Source organism: Lepidochelys kempii, chromosome 25, assembly GCF_965140285.1.
Source record: "Lepidochelys kempii isolate rLepKem1 chromosome 25, rLepKem1.hap1, whole genome shotgun sequence".
In the NCBI taxonomy this organism is placed as follows: Eukaryota; Metazoa; Chordata; order Testudines; family Cheloniidae; genus Lepidochelys; species Lepidochelys kempii.
The window spans coordinates 5,898,606-5,919,596 of NC_136404.1; the positions used below are offsets into that span (position 1 = coordinate 5,898,606).

General features: G+C 51.7%; 1 protein-coding gene across 6 annotated transcripts in view; it reads right to left on the reverse strand.

The window, feature by feature from the left end:
• The window catches only part of FBN3 (fibrillin 3), a 312,181-nt gene that overhangs the window by 143,614 nt on the left and 147,576 nt on the right, over positions 1 to 20,991 (reverse strand). For all 6 annotated transcript variants that reach the window (XM_073323920.2, XM_073323921.2, XM_073323919.2 and 3 more), the window contains 2 exons: positions 12,468 to 12,665; positions 11,654 to 11,779 (listed from right to left, as the gene is read on the reverse strand). In XM_073323920.2, coding sequence (XP_073180021.2) covers positions 11,654 to 11,779; positions 12,468 to 12,665 — 324 coding nt within the window. The remainder of the gene's footprint in view (positions 1 to 11,653; positions 11,780 to 12,467; positions 12,666 to 20,991) is intronic.

A 20,991-nucleotide genomic window follows, 5' to 3' on the forward strand; every position in this document is an offset into this window, starting at 1 on the left:
GGCCTTTTCTTCATTGTATCCCATTGCTCCCAGTTACACCCTTCTGTGCCATCCCTACTAATTCCTCTGTCTCCGTGGGTGCTAGCAGATGGGAAGGAAGCTGTGCCCTTCCCCCAGCACACGCACAAACTTCGAAGTCACATGGCAAACCTAGACTCACTTAGCTCCTTTAATCTTTCCTCATCAGCCAGCTCCCCCTCTTCCCCAACAGCAAGGCACTCCTCTGCTTTCACAAATCCCCCAGCACGTAATGGTGGCCATATACCTCTGGAGCAAATACCACTCTTCTGTTGTCCTTGCATGATATGTCCTAGGGCAGCCCTGACTCTTCAGAGCCTGGTTAAGGGATGAAGGGCAGGGCCCCTCACCATCCTCATCAGCACCCCCGTCCCCTCCCTTGCTGTATCTCTCCATGTGTTTGTGAGCACCACGCTCAGGGGGCCCAGATCCTGACTGGGGCCCCAGGTTCTACCAAAATACAAATCAACAACAAAGCATAAAACAAACAACTATCCCCAGGGAGCTTTTTATTAAAGAGAAGCTGGACCCACAGCCCTGGCTCTGAACCCCCTGAACCTGGAGAAAGTTTGGATGAATTCCAAGTTTGACAGCTTGGGCCCAGCACAGATTGAGGAATAATGGGATTTTCCTGTGTCCCAGCACCTCTCCTTTCCCCAGTCCCGGGCTCCTCTGATCAGGGCCCAACCAGAATTCCTCCAAGGGAGTCTGGCTACAGTGTAGCCCCTTCCACCCTGGCAGCGTGCCTGAGATGGCCAAGGGCACCCAGTGGGTCTCTCTGGGTTAAGGGTGCAGGAGATCTGGAATAATAAAAACATCCTTATTGCATAGGGGTCCAGAGACTGAGAAAAAAGCTTCTGTTCCAGGTGGTATTTGTGCTAAGATGTAACTACCATCGGCTGTGCTATCTCACCTCCTGCCCTCTCCTAGCAATACAAGGTCCACTGCAGATTAGTGGCAAATGCTGGTGCATTAATGAAGGAGACCCAATTCAGTCATCAGGCAAACTGGCACATGCTTTGACATTAGGTGCAGACACACTCCCTCCTGCTAACCCTTCTTCCCAGGAGGAATCCTGTACGCAGAAAATGCAGGACAGCCGAATCCTGTGGGCAGGGGAAGAAGAGGGATTCAAGAGATCCCCAGGACTTCCTGATGTGAGAAATCCACATCCTCATTTTAAGGCAAGCTGGTCTCAGATCAAATGCAGAAATGGGATAAAAGGACCAACAATGAGGCAGAGAGACTCCAGAGACTAACCCTTAAAGCTTTGTGCCCAAAGGCCCTGAACTAACCTGTGTAGAGGAAATTGCTGTATCATGGTGGTAGAGTGGTGCTTTCAGTAATACCCCTTGGCAGCGTTCATGCTTGTCTGGACGCATACTGCTCTCTGAGGCTCCATGGTCCAGTCCAGGCACTGCACGAGCCAAGCAGCCAGCTGAGAAAGGATGCAGCTGTCTGCTGGGCCCAACAGCCCTTTCTCCACACCCACCCCAGCATGCAGGGAGCTCTTTGGGCCAGGACCTTTCTATGTGTTTGCACTAGCTCCTGTGCATTTAGGTGCGACTGTAGCTAGAATCACAGCCAAGATCCTGCACCGCACCCCAGCTCTTTCACACAGCTCCTGTGGCACAAACAAGCTAGCCAACGGGATCAAATGAGCCATGGGATTCCCCAGGGAGGGGAACAGGATGGCCCAGCCAGCACTACCCTGCCTCTCCTCTTGGCCTTCACATAGAAGGTGTGTTGGGATAGAGGACGCCCAGCTGTGGTGCAATGGTCCTGGCTGAGAAACTGCCCCCGGGGGACCACTGCAGCCATGTGTAATCTAGAGTAGCCCTGAGGCTTAAACCCAGCTTGGCCGCCTGGCTCTCCTCACCTGTCCTGACTGGAGCAGCTTAGGATCTAGGCTGGTAAAGAATATCGGAAAGGCTCCCCTTCAGGGTCTCTAGCAATTCAGGCAAGATGCGCAGTAAAGAAATGACAGCTAGCTCGAAAGGCAGCTTGTCTCCTTATGACTGCTCAAACAGGAGTCATGGGGAAACTGGTCACGGCTGCTACAGGCTGCTTTCCTGTGCATTCCTGGCACAGGCCTGCGCACATGGGGCGGCAGAGTCAGCCCCCGCGGGGATTGCTTTTTATCTCAGTACGGCTATGGAAATGAGCATGTCTGGAACAAATGTAGATTAGCCTGGTTCTAAGTCAGTGTGATGACACTGAATACGTAGGGACTATGTTGATTGTGCTCTAAGGCTAGGGCCCAATTTTACATGGTTCTAATCTCACCAGGCCCAGCCAAACCACGCAGTCCTTTAGCTGAGGCCTTGGGCCCTTAACTGAAGCCTCGTATAAAAGGTTGATACTACGCTGCGCTGGCTGATGGAGTCCAGCCCACGCAGGCAGCTTGTTCATGCTTTGCAGCATCTCTTAGCACAGCACTCCAAGCTCAGCATCCCCTAGGACAGATGTGATTCCACCATAAAGGCTTGTGTAGAGAGTTGTCACTTTGGATGGGCTATTACCAGCAGGAGAGTGAGTTTGTGTGTGGGGGGGCGGAGGGTGAGAAAACCTGGATTTGTGCTGGAAATGGCCCAACTTGATGATCACTTTAGATAAGCTATTACCAGCAGGACAGTGGGGTGGGAGGAGGTATTGTTTTATGATCTCTGTATGTATATAAAGTCTGCTGCAGTTTCCACGGTATGCATCCGATGAAGTGAGCTGTAGCTCACGAAAGCTCATGCTCAAATAAATTGGTTAGTCCCTAAGGTGCCACAAGTACTCCTTTTCTTTTTGCGAATACAGACTAACATGGCTGTTACTCTGAAACCCACCATAAAGGCTGTGATAGAAATAGGAACCTCCATCCCTTGTGCTGGGCTGCTGCCAGCTCTAACTTTGGTGCAGGTCGTGATCTGCAAACGCTGCCACTGCAGAATTACGGGGCATGATTCCACCCAGACAGAGGTTCACGTTTACATCCTGGACGAGTGAGGAAAAGGGTAGATTGTGGGGCCTGGGGAGAGTGGAGAATGCCCTTTCCTAAAGTGTCACTGAAGCAGCAATGCCCATTCCCCTGCACTAGGAGACATGCAGCAGCACAACGGACATCATCAGAAGCAGCTGTTTATGATAACTGTGGCTCTTCGAGATGGGATGCGGACACATGTCCTGAACGCCTTTTGCCTAGCAGTACCTGCAGAGGGACAGCGCTTGTGCCTCATGCCTGGAACCACCCCTACCGCCCAGCCAATTCCTTCGTATTGAGTCACAGAATCATAGAATTGGAAGAGACCTCAGGAGCTATCTTGTCCAACCCCCTGCTCAAAGCAGGACCAATCCCCAACTAAATCATCCCAGCCAGGGCTTTGTCAAGCCTGACCTTAAAAACCTCTAAGGATGGAGATTCCACCACTTCCCCAGGTAACCCATTCCAGTGCTTCACCACCCTCCTAGTGAAATAGGTTTTCCTAATATCCAAACTAGACCTCCCCCACTGCCACTTGAGACCATTGCTTCTTATTCTGTCATCTGCCACCACTGAGAACAGCCGAGCTCCATCCTCTTTGGAACCTGCCTTCAGATAGTTGAAGGCTGCTATCAAATCCCAGCTTCTACAGACTAAATAACCCCAGTTCCCTCAGCCTCTCCTCGTAAGTCATGTGCCCCAGCCCCCTAATCATTTTCGTTGCCCTCTGCTGGACTCTTTCCAATTTGTCCACATCCCTTCTGAAGTGGGGGGACCAAAACTGGATGCAATACTCCAGATGTGGCCTCACCAGTGCCGAATAGAGGGGAATAATCACTTCCGTCAATCTGCTGGCAATGCTCCTACTAATGCAGCCCAATATGCCGTTAGCCTTCTTGGCAACAAAGACACACTGTTGACTCATATCCAGCTTCTCATCCACTGTAATCCCCAGGTGCTTTTCTGCAGAACTGCCGCTTAGCCAGTCAGTCCCTAGCCTGTAGCGGTGCATGGGATTCTTCCATCCTAAGTGCAGGACTCTGCACTTGTCCTTGTTGAACCTCATCAGATTTCTTTTGGCCCAATCCTCCAATCAGTCTAGGTCACTCCGGACCCTATCCCTATCTTCCAACATATCTATCTCTCCCCCCAGTTTAGTGTCATCTGCAAACTTGATGAGGGTGCAATCCATCCCATCATCCAGATCATTAATGAAGATGTTGAACAAAACCGGCCCCAGGACTGACACCTGGGGCACGCTGCTTGATACCGGCTGCCAACTAGATATCGAGCTGTTGATCACTAGCTGTTGAGCCCAACAATCTAGCCAGCAGCTTTCTATCCACCTTATAGTCCATTCATCCAATCCATACATCTTTAACTTGCTGGCAAGAATACTGTGGGAGACCCTATCAAAAGCTTTGCTAAAGTCAAGGTATATCACATCCACCGCTTTCCCCATATCCACCGAGCCAGTTATCTCATCATAGAAGGCAATCAGGGGAATGTCCAGGGGAAGACTCCAAAGCACCGGGGACAGACGGTGGATTGTGGAACATATGTTTACATCATATCTCGATGATGCACAGTTACAAGAATTAATCATTTCTCCTTCTTCTTTGAGGAGCTGCAGATGTGTATTCCAAGTAGGTGACTAGGGAGCAGTCCCCCATCCAGACGTGAGGCGCGGAGTCTACCTGAGCACAGAGCCCAGGACCGCTCTTCCAACATTAGCGTCCGTTCTGGAAGAAGCAGTGATTGCGTAATGGTGCATAAATGTATGTATGGACGAGCCTTACATACAGGCTGCCCTGAGAATGTCCAATATGGACATGTCATTGAGGAGTGCTACTGACGTTACCTGCATTCTAGTGCCCATATCTGCTGAGGAGGCATGGCTGATGCTATCTCAAAGGCAGCCTTGATACAAGACGTTCTTTGTCTAGAGATGGTCTGTGCAGAGACTGCTGGTCCCTTCATGCGACCCACCTATGATACGAACAGGTGAGGCGAAGAAAGAAACTGTTTAGTTCTGTTCAGTTAGAAGGCTAGACAGTGTCTAACATCTAGTGTACAGAGGTTGAGGATGGGCCTCATTCTGCCCTTGGATTTTGGTATCAGGAAATACCAGGAGCAGAACTTGGGACCACAGTGTTCTCACAGAACCTCCTGCACTGCTCCCCAGACTAGCAGAGAGCTGGCCCCCTCAAAGAGCAGTGTCTCATCAGACGGATCCCTGAAAAGCAATAGGGAGAGGAACTGGATGACGGAGGAAATCGAGACCCAGGAATTGTAAAAGGCAGCCAGCCTGTCCCCCAGGAACTGGGGGATGACCAGGGGGGAAGAAGAACTGGAACAGTGCTCTGGACCAATGAATCAAAATGGGCAGAGTGGCCAGGCCCCAAGCTTGAGTGCTTCCTCTTGTGAGACCTCTTCCGGGGGTAGTGCTTCCTCTTCTATCCCTCTTCCGGGGGTAGTCTCGCTGTCTCAGGGGGAAGCGCTGCACAAAGGGGTGTGCATCCTGAATGGCTGCTGTTGCTGCACCCCGTAATGGCGTCTCTGTGCGTGTGGAGTATACACCCCCAGAGACCTTAAGGTAGCCCTTGAATCCTTAAAGGAATTCAGGGTTTCATCAGTCTTGTCCGAAAACAAGGCAAGTCCTCAATTGCTTGCTGGTCATCCAGCACAATCCCCAAGGTCTGGAACCAGGAAGCCCTCTATAGTCATTACCAAGGCCACAGCTCTGGCCGAAGAGTCAGCCACATCAAGGGCAGATTGCAAAGATGTTTTAGCTACCACACAGCCCTCAGTGACAAACACCTGAAATTCATCCTGAGAAACCTTGGGCAACTGCTCCTTAAATTTGGCCATAGCTGACCAGTTGAAGAAGTCATATTTGGCCAGCAAAGCTGGCTGGTTCACAATCCTCCTCTGTACTGAAGAGGAGGTCTATAAGCTTTCTGCCCAAAAGGTCCAGGTGCTTCAAGCCTCTGTCTTTGGGGAAAGACTTTAACCTGCCCTGCCAGGCTCTGTCATTGACCGCCATGCCCACCAGGGAGTTTGGAGCTGGGTGGAAATAAACCCCCTCATATCCCTGTACCAGCACAAAATAGCGCTTCTCCAAGCACTTGGCCACCAAAGAGCTCAAGGAGTGCCTCATTAATCGGGATAGGCATTCTTCCAGGGACAGTGGGCTGGAGAATGTCCACAAGTTTACCGATATTCTCCTGGAGAAACTCTATCTGAATACCCATGGATGAGGCCACCTGACGTAATAGGTCCTGGTGTGCCTTGAAGTCCTCCGGGATGGAAGGGAGGACTTCAAGGCACCACATCATCTGGGGATGAGGACAAGGCTATTGGCAGGGACAGAGACAGATCCTGCTCCTGGGGAAGCATCTCTGAATGGGAAAACTCTGGGGGCTCCACAGGAAGGAGAATTGAGGGCACCTGAACTTGCAGCTGATCTGCAGCCCCCAATACTGCACACGGAGGCAATTTCACTTTTGACTTGGATGACGAGCAAGACCTCTGGGAATGAGGAGCTTCCCACTGAGCCCAAGGGGGCCACTGGCATGGGTAAGGCATTGGTGGCCAGTAGGCACCAGGCCAGGGGCCTCCATCCTGGCCTTGGGACGCATGTTAACTGTGGCAGTTGTATTGGTCCACCGGTGGCCCCCAGACTCCCCCAGGTGAAGTGGAGCAGGAGGAGTCCTGGGATCTCGGAGACATGGGAGGGGTGACTCCAGAGTGAGCCAACAGGCGATCTGACTCATCCACAGCCTAGAACAAGGTCGGAATTGGCGCTCCCGATGTAGTCGGCACCACCGGTGTCGAAAAGGTCAGTGCTGCAGGCAAGGTCCATCCCGGTGCAAACGCTGGGCCTGGAGCGCCTGCATGCCTCCACGTTGAGGGCGGCAACAGCCTCCATGGACCCATCTGCATAGTCAATCGGTCAATGCCGAGGAAGGGCCTGGTACTGAAGAACCCTGTCCCGTCTCCGGTACCGTATCCATACTGGCCTCAGGGAGGGGTGCTTCGTGTCGCAGTGCCGAGACTTCCAAAGCACAGCCATCGTGGGCGCCAGCCTCACAAAGTCTTGGACCCGCGGTGAGGATGGGACCAAAAGGCAGAGTAGGTCCGCCCCGGTCTGGTACGCTGCCACCAGCGACACTGTCAGCATCAGCGTCGTTCCCATCAGTGCAAAACTCCATAGACACCCAGAGGACGGAACCGGAGTTGGCAGTACAGGGTGTCTGCCCTCCCTACCCAGTACCGAGGAAGGGTCACAGGCACCCGTGCCACCCCGCGTGCTGGAGTCAGGCCCATGCCAGTCTCTGATCTTCTTAGAGGAGGCAGAAGAGTCACCCTGCAACCTGGAGGGCTCCCGATCGGCCTGTGCCCCGAGGAAGGCCTCAGGTTTAGGTCAGACCTCATGGGCTGCTCAAGCAGCTGCTGCCTGAGGCGAAGGCTCTGCACCTTCCGAGTCCCCCTTAGGGTGGGCTTTGCCCAGGCAGAGCCAGAGCGGCTTGTCAGGGTCACGGGTGGGGCCCGCCACGCCAGACGCAGGGCAATGCTTGAGCCTGGGGAGGGCACCCCTGGGAAGCAGTCGCGAACACGATCGTTTTTAACTACCTGCAACTAGCGAGGCCAAGGAAGGATGAATGCGCACGGTTGTGAGACTTTACCGCACAGAGCTCCAGCTCCAGCCGATGGGTGGTGAGGAGGAATGGGGGGAGGGGGCAAGGCGGCGCTGCCTCATACAGCCAGGGAAGGGGCTATCAGCACAAGCTCTGCCCCTCTATGGGTCCTGCTAGGCAAAAGTTTCTGGTTCCGGTACAAGGGGTGCGCACACCTACTTGGAATACACATCTGCGTCTACTTGAAGAAGAATGATTATGGCAGCACCTAGGAGTCCCAGTCATGGGTCAGGACCTCTTTCTGCTCAGTGCTGTGCAAACCTTTGGTCTGACACTCACCACACAAAGGCTCAGGCATGAACTGCTGACATGGTTATTTCACTGAGTGCCCAGCGCCCCCTCCCTTATCTGGCTATTTAATCGCAAGCTGCCTGGGGTTCCATAATTGCAAACAGCTCTGCCACCTGGAAGCCAACTCCAGGTGGAACATCTGGTTTCCAGCACATTCATTCCCTCTGATCCTGGTTACTACACAGCCTCGGGAAGGAATGAAAGGGACGTGGAGTTCCTGAAGCCGGACTAGGTGGGATGACACTTGCATCAGCAGAATAATCACATTTGCTCACTAAAACGGCGAAGCAGGCAGAGCTGAAGCCAGCAGGGTTTCATTAAGATACACGGGAAAGAGTTTTAATAACCAAGGCAGGGAGCTTTCATTCTGTTTTCCTTTTCACTTGCCAGATGTTTGGAAAAATACAGTGAATGTTTATTCCTTTGGGAATGCAGCCTTGCTGGCTAGGTACACAGCCAGCCCTCTGGAATTCCAGCAAGGCGGGTTTGGGAGAGCGCCCCCTTTCTACAGGAGCGTGCATGGGGCTCAGACATGCAATGGAGTGCATGCTATACAGAAGTTGCTTAGAATGGACTGCAAGAAACCAGACTCATAACAAGAGCTGTTGCAGCTGTGTGGCACTGCAATAAATAATGATCTTCCACTCTACCCAGTGCTCTCTCCTTGTATTTTCCCATGGAAGCGGGGGCCGTGCGATACAAGACACATGCCCCTAAACACAGGGTATTACTAGCCAGTGTGTTCTGTATTTAACTCAGCAATGACTCGTGACGACTGAGGCTGAGACACATCAGCAGCACAGGGGGCTTTCAGAAGTGGGTAAAATCCTGCCTTTCCTCCCACTGATAGGCACAGCTTAATTACACTTCTTGCTGCCAAAGGAACGTGCGATCCTCTGGTCCAAAAACCAATCAGGCCATTTATAAATAATTGTTTCTCTCTGTGCAAACGGTCCAGAAAGTACCTCCTTTGTAAACAGATGGAAACACCATGAAACAGCCCCAGCTGAGCACAGCCTCCCAGCACAGGCCACCCCACATCCAGCACTGAGCCAGCCAGTCTGACATTGCACGTCACCCCCAGCCAGGCCACATGCAGCCACATGGCCAGATCCCCTGACAATCAGATCAGCCAGCCACCTGCACACAGAGCACAGGCACATCTCTCTGGCTAGGCAGCGAGATTCCCACCTAGTGCCGTTCAGAAGGCCAGTAACTCTTGTGACTCTCCTAATTCCCATGTTGAAGAAGAGGAGGGTGCCCTTCCTTTGCAGAGCTGTAGCTGCTGGAAAGACCCTTCCAAAGAGCTGGGAGAGGCAGCTGTGCCGAGGAACGCACACAAGTATGCTGCACGCCCCATGCCCACAGCTCCGAGTTATGGCTGATCCTGAGCCAGACCATAATCCCCACTGTACGGCTCTGAGCAACAGCTGCCGTGGAGCAGACCCCAAATGTACAGCGGTTGCTATTAAAATCTTGCCCATAGCTCTTGGGAGTTGTTAAAATAGAATGGCTTCTTTTTATTAGTGGACAACGTTGTCCCATATTGTGAGCAGGAACCCTGTCTCTGGAGTATTGTGCCATTTCCAGGAGTGAGGCCACAGTGATGGTCAAAAAGGCTTTGCCACCTGCCATGCAGCTGGAGATGAGCAAGGCACAGCCCAGCTAGCCATTGGAGTGATATGAACAACCTCACTTTAGCTATGAATGAGTGAGATGTTTCCGTTTTGGCCCAGGCTTTCCAGTGCCATGTCCCCATCTGCACCCACTTTATGCCTCGGGGGCAATGGGCTGGAATCTGGAAGAGCAATGCGGAGGTCACTAGAGTTACTCTGCATTTGCCCTGGTGTACCAGAGATCACAGTCCCCCTGGAGCTAGTACCGCCATGGGATCGCCTCGCTGCCAAGCCCCCGGGAACCAGGCCCTCTGCAGGGCATTGACAGCTGTGCGGCTCGTTCCACCTCGGCTGCCCGAGCTCACCCCTCTGCTTGCTGGGCCCCAGTGCACTTGGGGCAGGGATGGGGGGATGGAAGGTGGCTCTCACCCACCTTTGCGTTTCCCATTTCCTGGGGCCCCAGGAATGCTCTAACGTACGCTCTGTTACCACAGCCCCTGGGGAGCAGATGCAGCCACAGCTAAATGCAGCCCCAACACCTCCCTGATGTGCCCCATGCAGGGCGCTGGGAGCAGAGCCGGGTACGGCCCTCAAGCAACACCCCCGGCATTACGGCCGCCACCTGCCCTGGGAGATTCCCAGGAGGCCGTTTCCACCCTGTGCGCTCACAGAGCAGCATCAAGGGGCTTTGACATACTTGGGAGCCCAGCTACTCATAGCGGTTCTCCTTGCCTCATCGTTTCCTTTTGCTCTCACTACGACTGGCACAACCCTCAGAGACTCTCCTCTGAACAAGGAACAAGCAGTGGGGTCATTGACGCACTGAGTGAAAATGTGAAACATCCAGGGCTTAAACTCTCAGTGAGTATGTCCCGAAGCCCCAGTGGCCACTCAGGGCTCCTGCCCCACAGCAGACGCTCGGGGCTCCCTCCCCACAAGAGGCACTTAGGGCTCCCGCTCCAGAGGACTCCTTCAGGTTTGAAAATATTCCCGGAGCTCTGCTCCGAACAGCTCCAGCTTCTAAGCCCTGGAAGCATCCCCTGAAGGGTAGCAGCATGGAGAAGTGCAGAGCTAGCTCCCTCCACACTGCCCTGACTGGACCCTCCTGGGGGCTCCACCAGGCTGGGAGAATGGCTGGGAGAATGGCTCCACCAGGCTGGGAGACAAGCCCTGCGCCTTGCCTGCTGAACAGTGGCTTTGGGAATGAAGACACCTGAGTAGTAGTAATTACTCACACCTGCCCACACTCAGCTGGGCTCATACCAATGGCTTCTGGACAGCCTCTGTAAGGCGGCCACCAGCATGGACTGGGTCTAAGCTATTGATCTAGAAGGGAAAGCTCCATTCTTCCAGCCCCCAAACCCCCAGCCTCCGGGTGGCCCTTTTAATCCTGCCATGAAGAGAAGAGCCTATTCCCTGTGGCAGACCCAGGAGCAAACCCTTTCTCCATGTGGTCGTGCAGTCTCCCCAGCCAGGCAGAGAAGTCACAGGCACGTCATTCCTTTTCCAGCGCACGAGGCCACAACACAAAGAAACGGGGCAGCATTTACTCCCGTTCGCTCTCAGCCTTTTGAGGAGTGAAATCAGTCACTCCACTGACCCCTCTGTTGTCCTTTGGCCTTTCAAATGCACACACTAAATGCTGACCGGAGGAGTCCTGAGCTTGCCTGGCTACACAGGAACACCCTTCTCATCTGCGCCGGCCGCGTGCCTGCAAGATGAAATGACACCGCCATGGCCAGGGCCCTTGTGAGTGTCCTGCTGACTCCTTCTCTCCCTGGGTTCACAGAGTCTCTGCTCAGTCAGGTGGTTCTATCTTGCTACCACGCAGATTTGAGTCACTAGGACGCGTTGCTAGTTTCTTTGCTCTTTGGTGTGACACATAGCAGCATCTTGGGCTAACCCTACCCCACCCTGAGATCGGGTGTGCATTATCCGGGAGAAGCTTCCACAGACTGCACGTTCCTGCCCTGTCAGCACAGCTCAGAGTGAGATGGTGAGAAGATGCCAAGAGAGAACAAGAGAGAGGAGGCTTTGGGGATTTCGGGACTTCTTCTTACCTTCACACTTGTGGCTGGTTTCACTCTGCTTGTGTCCCGCGGGACATTTGCACTCATAGGAGCCCACCGTGTTGATACAGTTTCCACCCTGACACAGGCCTGGGATCGCCTGACATTCGTCCACATCTGCAGGAAGAAGAACAAGAACGTCAGCGAACGGGAGAAGCAGTTGCAGTGCACGGCACAGAAGAGGGAGACGGAGACCAAGGGAGCAGTAAGGCTGGCACCACAGGCAGGGCCGCGGAGCCAGCTGGGGTGTGATAAGAACAGGAGCATGTTATGTTACTCTCCTTCTGGGATGCAAGGGGGCACCATGCTCTGGCCCTGGGCTCACGCGGGGCTAAGCTCTGCCCCCCTGCAATGGGAAACAAGCACATGGTTGCCAAGTGATGCCCCTCCGCCCACCTGGTGATCACTGTGATTGTTACCCATATTTCTGAAGCGAGCATCATGCAGCATCTGGCTACTCGTAGCCCAGTTTGGCAACTTCCCGGCACCAGTGCAGGCAACAGCCACGCCAGTGCCGGGGAAGGTCCCAAGGCCCCAGGCTCACCACGTGCTTTGCAGTTAGAGCTGGCTGACAAGGGGGGTTTCTGGTTTGGGAGAATTTCAGCGTTTTGATTTTGATTTTGTTCTGGAGCAGAGCAGCATCCCGGGGACCCTGCCTTTGACTGGATGACAGTTCAGCCAACCTGGCTCCTTTTCAGGAGAAAGGTCAGGGCTGATGAACCGGTTTCATGGGAAGATTTCCAGCCAGGTTGAGCTGCAGTTTCTGTCCCGCTGGGACCCAGCAGCGCCTTTCCATAGCACTCACCTTGGCAGGCTCCAGTGCGTATATTGGGGATGAAGCCCCGGCGGCAGGGGTGAGGCTGGGCAGGGCACATCTCACATGGGTGACCCCAGGCCCGTCCAATGGTGGCACAACACATGGTCTTGGTGCAGACAATCCCACTGAGCTGGCCTTGGCACATTTGGTTATTCACCTGGCTGAAGCAGGGCCCGGTGCGATAGTCTGAGAAGAAACCAAAAACCAGGAGGTTAGAACAAGACCCAAAGCCCAGCTTTGGCCAGCATGGCCTGGTACCTGCTTCCTTCCCTTGTGCTGTGGATGGGTGCAACCTGTGAGCTGGAGCCTACTCTCCCATTCACAAGGCAGCAACACCAACATCTCGCCCCTGACAATGTACATCGGCCCCAGAGACCTCCCAGACTCCAGCCCACTCTGAATAGATTATCTGATGCCTGGCATGTGGGCATTGTGCAACCATTTTTAACTCTTCCCTATCCAAAGTGGTCAGGCTCCCTGGAGCTGTGAACATCTGCAACCCCATATAACCTTGCATGGTTTAAGATATCTGCAGCTGCTTGCCAAATGCCACAGTATTATGGGATTGAAGATACCCCCACCATTCAGATTGCTGGCTGACCTGTCAAGGTGTCTAGGGGTTGCTTGTAATAACTAGCTGTGATATCATGATGCTTGTCAGAGAGATTGACTGTATCTGTCTTTGATGGAAGGTCCTAGGGATCTGGGGGAATACTCCAGGTGATTTGGATGCCCTGGGCATTGCATTTCCATTGGGTACTTTCCAGGGGTTGGGTTTGCACTTTGAATTCCCTGCCTTTCTGACTTTGCTTTTCTTTCAGAGAACAGCAAAGCTCTCCTGAGGATTTTCCCCATAAATTAGTGACAGCTATTTATACTCTTAGCTCCAGGTTAACAATCTGTTGTGTCAGGAACAGATGTTTAGGAGTGAGTTCACTTCTGGGTGGCTTCTAAAGGAAATCAGCTGCAGATCTCTCCCAAAAAGCTTTCTAGAGACAGAGAAAGCTTCCCCAGCATGACTGAGCCCTCCCATGTCATGTAGTGTGCAGCCCTGGCACAGGAATGCCAGCTCTTCCATCAGTCTGTATAAGGAGAACCTCCAGCAATTACACGTGCAATAGTGATTCATTTCTCCTGGGTAACTATGAAAGGCCCCTTGGCAATTTTAACTGGTTCTTTAACACGTTGATGCTACAGCAACAGTGGGCCCGTTTCCCAGTCCCAACAAGCAGACACCTGTGCCTTACAAGCTACATTATTTGGGTTATTTGCAGTGAGGAATGGGGTTTTGCTGCTCCCCGAGGTCTTCTGATCCCTGGCTGGAGATATTAGCACATCAGGGATTCATCAAGAAACTCACTTCTAAAACATGAAGGGCCTTTTATTCCTGCTGGGAGAGATGATTTCATGCAAATGTTTCATCTGTTTGCGGAAGAAGGACCTTTGACCTCAGTACAGTCAGACCGAAAACTCCTACATTAAACATCTGAAGAAGTCCAGGAAACAACAGCCGAGGGTGCTGCTCTGTCTTTAACTTACACCCATGCAATGTAGGTGCTGGGTAGAACAGCTGGGTATTTTATATGCAGTCTGTGAAGTTCCTTGGGGATTTCAGCGCTGGATTTTCCATTAACTAACTCCAGCAGGGTTGTGAATCCCAGGCTGCATTCTGTAAGCTGTGATGTCCAGATGAGCCCATGGCAGCCCTTACGCTGAATTGCCTGGCTTTGAAATGTAGAGCACCAAACTGGTGTGAAAGGTGTGTAGACACAAATAGGGCCACAAGCAAAACTGGGAGGCCATATCTTCTGTAGTAACTGCATTTAACTGTGCCCACAAGTGTTTTCCTCTAATATATACACATAAAAGCACAAAATTAAGACCACACAGTCTTAATTTTTGCATTTCTTGGCTTCTGAATGTTTCGTTCCATAACACTAACACTCTCTGAACATATGTTTTGTATGAAATCTCTTCAGGTTGTTGTTGCTGTTTTTAAACCCTACGACACATGTGCAAACAGAAAAAGATTAAAGGGAGCCAAGCAAATCCAGCCACTAAGAGTGACAGTACAGGAAGCTTATGTGGCAATATGCAATTTATCCCCACCCTCACCCCTGGCAAGGAAGCTGCTTGGGGCTGGGCCTAGACCAAATGGTGCCACAGGTGAGGAGCATCTTTTGTGCCCCCCCCCCCATTTGTTAAACTTTTGAATACCTTATGTTTTATTGCATTTGTAGTCCATTTCATGACTTAGATGCATGCTTTACATGCATGATTTATCTCTGTCACATAAGACAATAAATTTGCACATTAGGATCTGTAAATCTGTATTTATTCATGCCATACATAAGTAAGGCTGCGAGTCTCTCATGGAGGTCGCAGAAGTTACGGATTCCGTAACTTTCTGTGACCGCTGTGATTTCTGCAGCTGCAGCAGCCAGTGCAGCTGACCCCAGAGCTGCCCCAGCAGCTGGCCGGGGCCAGTTGCACCAACCACTGCTGGAGTGGCCCCAGGGCCAGTCGCTCAGGCAGCCTCAGAGCCAGCCGCACTGGCCGCTGCATGGGTAGCCACGGACAGCTGGCCCTGGGAACTGCCTGAGCAGCAGCTGGTGCAGCTGGCCCCAGGAACAGCCTGGGCAGCAGTCCCAGGGCAGCCCTGGGGACCACTGGAGCAGCAGTGGTCCCAGGGGCTGCTCCGGAGGTGGCTGGAGCAGTGGCTGGAGCAGCAGCCCCAGGGGCGGCCGGAGGCAGTCAGCCCCTGCTGCAGGAGCAGCAGTGCCCCGGGGGCTCCCCAATAGGACTGAAGGAGTGGAGCCTCAACCTGTGGCAGGGTTTCATGCTCCCAGGTACGCACGCATCAGCAGGCTGCAGGTGGAGGGCTAGAGTGTGGCTGCTCCTATAAACCCTGCAGGCCCAGATCTGAGACCTGTGGGTCATGACATTGCCCAGCTAAAGGCTGGGGAAACGATTTGTGTTTGCTTTGGAATATTCTGGTAATAAAAGTAGATCCCAAGAAGGGCTGTGATTGGATTTGTGAAATCCACTTTTTGAGTTTATTGAGAACCAAACGGGCAAACCAAGGCAGGGTGCTACAGAGCCACCCCTGGCCACCAGGGGTCATGTGGGAGGCAGCCAGCTCTGTTACAGTTGCAAAGAAATTTCACATATTTCATGAACTATACCTAGGCCTAACTAACCGTAGGACGATGCAAGACACCTAATAAACGAGGCCTATTTCACCTGCTTTCCCAATGTGCTACAATCAATGTGACTGTAGGGTGGTGTATGCCTCCTGGTATCTGAAGTGTATTGAGGACTGTGTTAGAGTTGTAAGCTATCACTTTCAGTGTGTGTGTAAGGTGTGGGTCCTGGTCCTGCTTGCAGGCTGGGGACTCTGTAGGGAAGTGTATTAGCACAGACAGTCTGTAAAGAGCCAGCCTAGAACAAGGCTGCCTTAGGGAGCAGCCTGCTTTGTCTCTCTCTGATTTGGGGTACTGTGCATTATCGTTCTGAATTCTAAGAAATAAAGTCATGTTACATTACAACCTTCCAGCCAGAGTACTGCATGATTTAATCTAACTTCTCTCTGTCTGTGCAGTGAACATAACTGTATCTGGAAAGGGCTCTGGATTAATTTATAAAGACAAAGCTTATAACCACACAAGGACAAAACTCAGGCACCACAACTATGTCTTCGAAGTGAAGTGGGGGAAGAGTCAAACCAAATATCTGTCAGTGTTGCTGAATGTGCCACAGAAGGAATTCCTGACAATTAATAATGGAGCCCAACGTTTGCCATTGAAAAGGACAATGCATCACTTTAAAATATACTTGACAAAAATAGATTTTCATATTTAGATTTAATTCTCTGAGAGAAAGCAGCCAAAGCAATCTGGGAATGGTAGTCTGGACTCCAGAGTGTGCTGGCAACATGCCAGATACCATCTGGTGCTAATTTTAATGGGTCAAATTATTAAATCTTTAATGAGACACTAATCAAACTTGATAAAGATTATAGGCACACTTATGAGATGGCTGAGGCCTTGTGAGACTCTGCAGGACTCTGTCCTCCGTGGACACTGGTCTCAGATAATTTGTCCTTTAAAGAATTTGTCCCTGTAGCCACATTCTTTGGTGGAGCAGAGCAGAGCTTCTTTCCCCACTTAAGTCTATGTTGGTGTCTTTTTGCTTCCTCTCTGGAATGTCTCACTTGCAGTCACAGTAAGAGTGCCATGTGGTAGAATTTCCCTAGTTAAGGGGCTGAGCCGTACACACCCAAAGTGCTCACCAAAGGGTCTGCAAGAAATGCAGATTTTCAAGCCCTATATCAGGGAGGAAAAAGTCCAGTCCTGAGCTTGACGTGTGTACAGGAGTCAATATTGATTGTGACCACATGCATTTGATACTTTATGCATTACCTGTAGCTGCAAAAGGCATCATTCCAACTCAAGTGTTCAAATGTAGATCCGTTTTCACAATACAGGGATAAAAAGCTTTGCAAACGGTGTGTACGTACTAACTGCCAAGCAGACATGTTCCTCCCTCTATGGCACTATCTATCTTCAGTCAAATAACTGCAGTGCCTTAACTTTCCCTTCTTGGCCCATGGGCCTCAATAGCACCCACTGCACGCAGCTGTATTTTGTTCACTTGATCTGTGTCAGCTGAGAAGAGGGAGAAGAAAAGGAAAGGACTTTGCACATTTGGCTGGGTGTCATGGAGATACTAAGGTTGCTCCTGTGCCTAATGAATGCTAATAACCAGCACTCTAAAGCCTCAGACCCTTTGGGAGTTACTCAGTGCAATCCATTCCATGACACATGGCTCTCCGCTATGTAGCCGGCTGCTGGCGGCTGTGTTACAACTTTGTCCAGTCTGAAAGCATCTATTTACATGTGCTGTAACCTTCCCTCTAAATGGAAAAACAACGTGTCTGCTCTGGATGTTTCCTTCCACATGCATTCTGATCTGAGCCTGGCTGGACCATACAGACAGCAGCAGGAGACAGGTTTCAGAGCAGGAGAGTATCAGTATGTTGTATTAGCGGAGAGTGAACAATAAGAGTCAGGGGATTCCTGGTTTCCAGACCTACCTGACCCACTGTGCTGCTTTAGGCATGTCACACAGGCTCTGACTACACGCCAGTCCCCCGGAGAGGGAGGCAGATTATGGTTTTGTTGGCCCCTGGGCCAAAGCAAGTGGGGGCCTCTCTCCACCCCTTCCGCCCACATCCCCCCCCCCCTCAGCCCCCCGCACTTCTGCCGGGGAAATTGGGCTGGGCACAAGGGCTTGCCCCACCCCTCCCTCCTGCCCAGCACTCTTGCTGGGGAGTAGGGTTGGGGCGCGGGGCCTGCCCCCGCTCTGCCCACCTGGTGGTCCTGCTGGGGAACAGGGTAAGGGTGTGAGGGCTTCCCCTGCTCCCCAGCAGGAGTGCTGGATGGGGGCAGAGCAGGGCAAGCCCCAGCCCCGCTTCCCGGCAGGAGTGCCAGGCAGGCAGGCAAAGCGGGGCAAGTCTCCATGCCCTGATCCCAGTAGGAGCGCCAGGTGGGCGGAGTGGGTCAAGGCGAGGAGGGCATCCATTTTCCCAAGGCCCCCCAACTGGCCTAATATACCACTGGTCCCTCACAACTGTGGTCGAAATGTCTGTCTCACCCATCAGCGGTGGCAGACAGCTCTTTGCCAAACACGGCTGAACACAGCCTGGGCTTGTCAATGAGAATCATGTTTAACATCAGTCCTTGGCCAGTGAGGATGGTGACAAATCATCCTGCAGACAGATTCCTAACAAACACCGTTCTGGAGCTAGTTAGCTATGGGACTTGACAAATTCTGTGAGCCAGACTGCAGGCAAGACCATTGCCTCCTGTGCCTCAGTTTACCCAACGGTAAATGAGGCTGCAGAGCTGAATGAACTTTATTGTGTGGAAAGTCTTCCCAGTGGAAGAGACATTTTCACAGGAAATCTGATTAGTAACCTGTGCCATAACTGCTGTTCTTGGAGATGGGCTGCTTGTGTCCATTCCACTCTCAGGGTTGGTGCCCCCAGCGCATGACCCGCAGAAACTTTTCCCCTCAGTCGTACCTGTTGGGTGGCTCAAGCGGCCCCTGCTGCCACACAGCATTGTGTGAGGTATAAAGGGCAGAGCTTGCTGTAATTCCTGCAAAGAGGGGAAGGAGGGTAGGTTGTAGAATGGACACACCTCAAAGAACAACAATAGCAGAACGTGTTAATAACTGTTCTTTGAGCGATCACGCTTGGACATTCCACTCTTGGTGACTCACAGGCTGTAGAACAGGAGGGGGGATCACGGTCTATTTCCATAAAGATTGGAGAACAACTCATTGTACCCTAACATCGTCTTTGAAGTCTTAAGCCACAGGATGGTGGGAAGCAAACGTCTGGACCAAGGATCAGGCTGCCACTCCATGAATGTCTGCGTTTGGAACTTGTGCCAGAAAGGCAGCCATGGCTTATGTGCCCTCGTCAAAGCACATGTGTACACAGGGTGAGATGCAGGAAGAAATTCTCTGGGTGGAGACTGATGGACCTCTCACTCAGCCTGCCACTGCAACAAACAGCTGGGAGGATTTATGGAAGTGTCTCGTTCTCTCTAGGTAAAATGCCAAGGCTCTTCTGATGTCCAAGGTATGCAAATACTCTTCCTCTCTGGTCACATGTGGTTTTAGTTAGAATCCATGCAAATTAATTGGCTGTGGCAAGAGGAAACCACCTTTGGGAAGAACATCGGATGAGGATGCAGGTAAGTCTGGTCTTTAAAAAAGAGTGCATATGGAGGTCCTGACATTAACACCTGCAGCTCCCCATCTGGCCGAGGTAATGGCCACCAGAAATGCCACCTTCGTTGACAGATGCAGTGGTTACCAGACAGCCAATGGTTCAAACGGGGGACCCATAGGTCTTCACAGTACTAAGTTTAGATCCCACAGAGGAACAGGGTCTTGCACTTGAAGGTATAATTTAACTAAGCCCTTTAAAAATCATATGGACATGTCATCGGAGAAAATAGTGATTGTCCATTTTAGGATGGAACGCTGGATTAGCAGCCAGATGTACTTTGATGGAACTAACCACCAAATCATGGTGTTGCAGGTATAATAAGTAGTCCAGAACACACTGAATTGAAGAACTGATCCCATTCTCGAGACCAGATGAAGAAACACCTCTATTTTGCGAGGTGAGTAACCTCTTGTAGAAGGCTTCCTATTATTTAGCAGGACCTCTTGTACGTCTTTCGAGCAAGCCTGCTCCCTAGTGCCTAGTCATGGAGAATCCATGCAGCTAAGTGAAGGGATTGTAGGCTCAGATGGTATAGGCAACCATGACCCTGGGAGGTTAGGTTCGAGTCTTAGGGGGAATGAAATTGGAGGTTTCACTGACAATGCCAGGAGAGTGGAGGAGGCCCTGTGCTGGGGCTATAAGAATGACTCTGGCCTGGTCCTGTTTCATCTTTAGCAATACCCTATGAATGAGTGGGACGGATGGAAAAGCCTGGAAGACTCTTTGACTATGTCACTAAAAAGGCATCTGTTATAGAATCTGGGCTGTGACCCTGTAGGGAGCAGAGCTGCTGACAGTTTCTTTTGGACTTTGTGGGAAATAGGTCCAGTAGGGGAAATCCCCATGACTAGGAGATGTCAGGCCACTTTGGTGAAGAGACCACTGGTGGTGACTCATAAATAACCTGCTCAAGTGTTCTGCTAGGTCGTTCTGCGTGCCCAGCAGATTAGACGCTTCTAGAGTGACTGAGTTGGCAACAAGTAGAGTCGCTTCTTGGAAGAGTGGAGAAGAACAGAGGGAAGGGGGTTTATTCTAAATGTTGTTCTAAATATTGTTCTACCCCACTGCTTGTTGGGGTAGAACACTCCTGCCATGTGGTCTGTGGGGACTAACAGGCTGCTTCCCCTGATTTGTGATAGAAATACTTGGCACGCCAGTCTGACAGCTTTCAGTTCCCTGACACTGAGGTGTAAAGCTAAGTCCTCATAGGACAATAGATCCTGCATTTGTAGAAAACCAAGGTGCGCTCCCCATCCCAGGGCCGAAGCATCTGCCACTAGCATGAGAGTCGGTTGTGGGCGGACAAATGGAAAATCATGGAGCAGGTCCTCAAGGAATCAATTCTGAAGCACTTAGAGGAGACGAAAGTGATCAGGAACAGTCAGCATGGATTCACCAAGGGCAAGTCATGCCTGACTAATCTAATTGCCTTCTATGATGAAATAACTAGCTCTGTGGTTGAGGGGAAAGCAGTGGACATGTTATTCCTTGACTTTAGCAAAGCTTTTGACACAGTCTCCCACAGTATTGTTGCCAACAAGTTAAAGAAGTATGGGCTGGATGAATGGACTATAAGGTTGATAGAAAGCTGGCTTGATCGTCGGGCTCAAAGGGTAGTGATCAATGGCTCCATGTCTAGTTGGCAGCCGGTATCAAGCGGAGTGCCCCAAGGCTTGGTCCTGGGGCCGGTTTTGTTCAATATCATAGAAC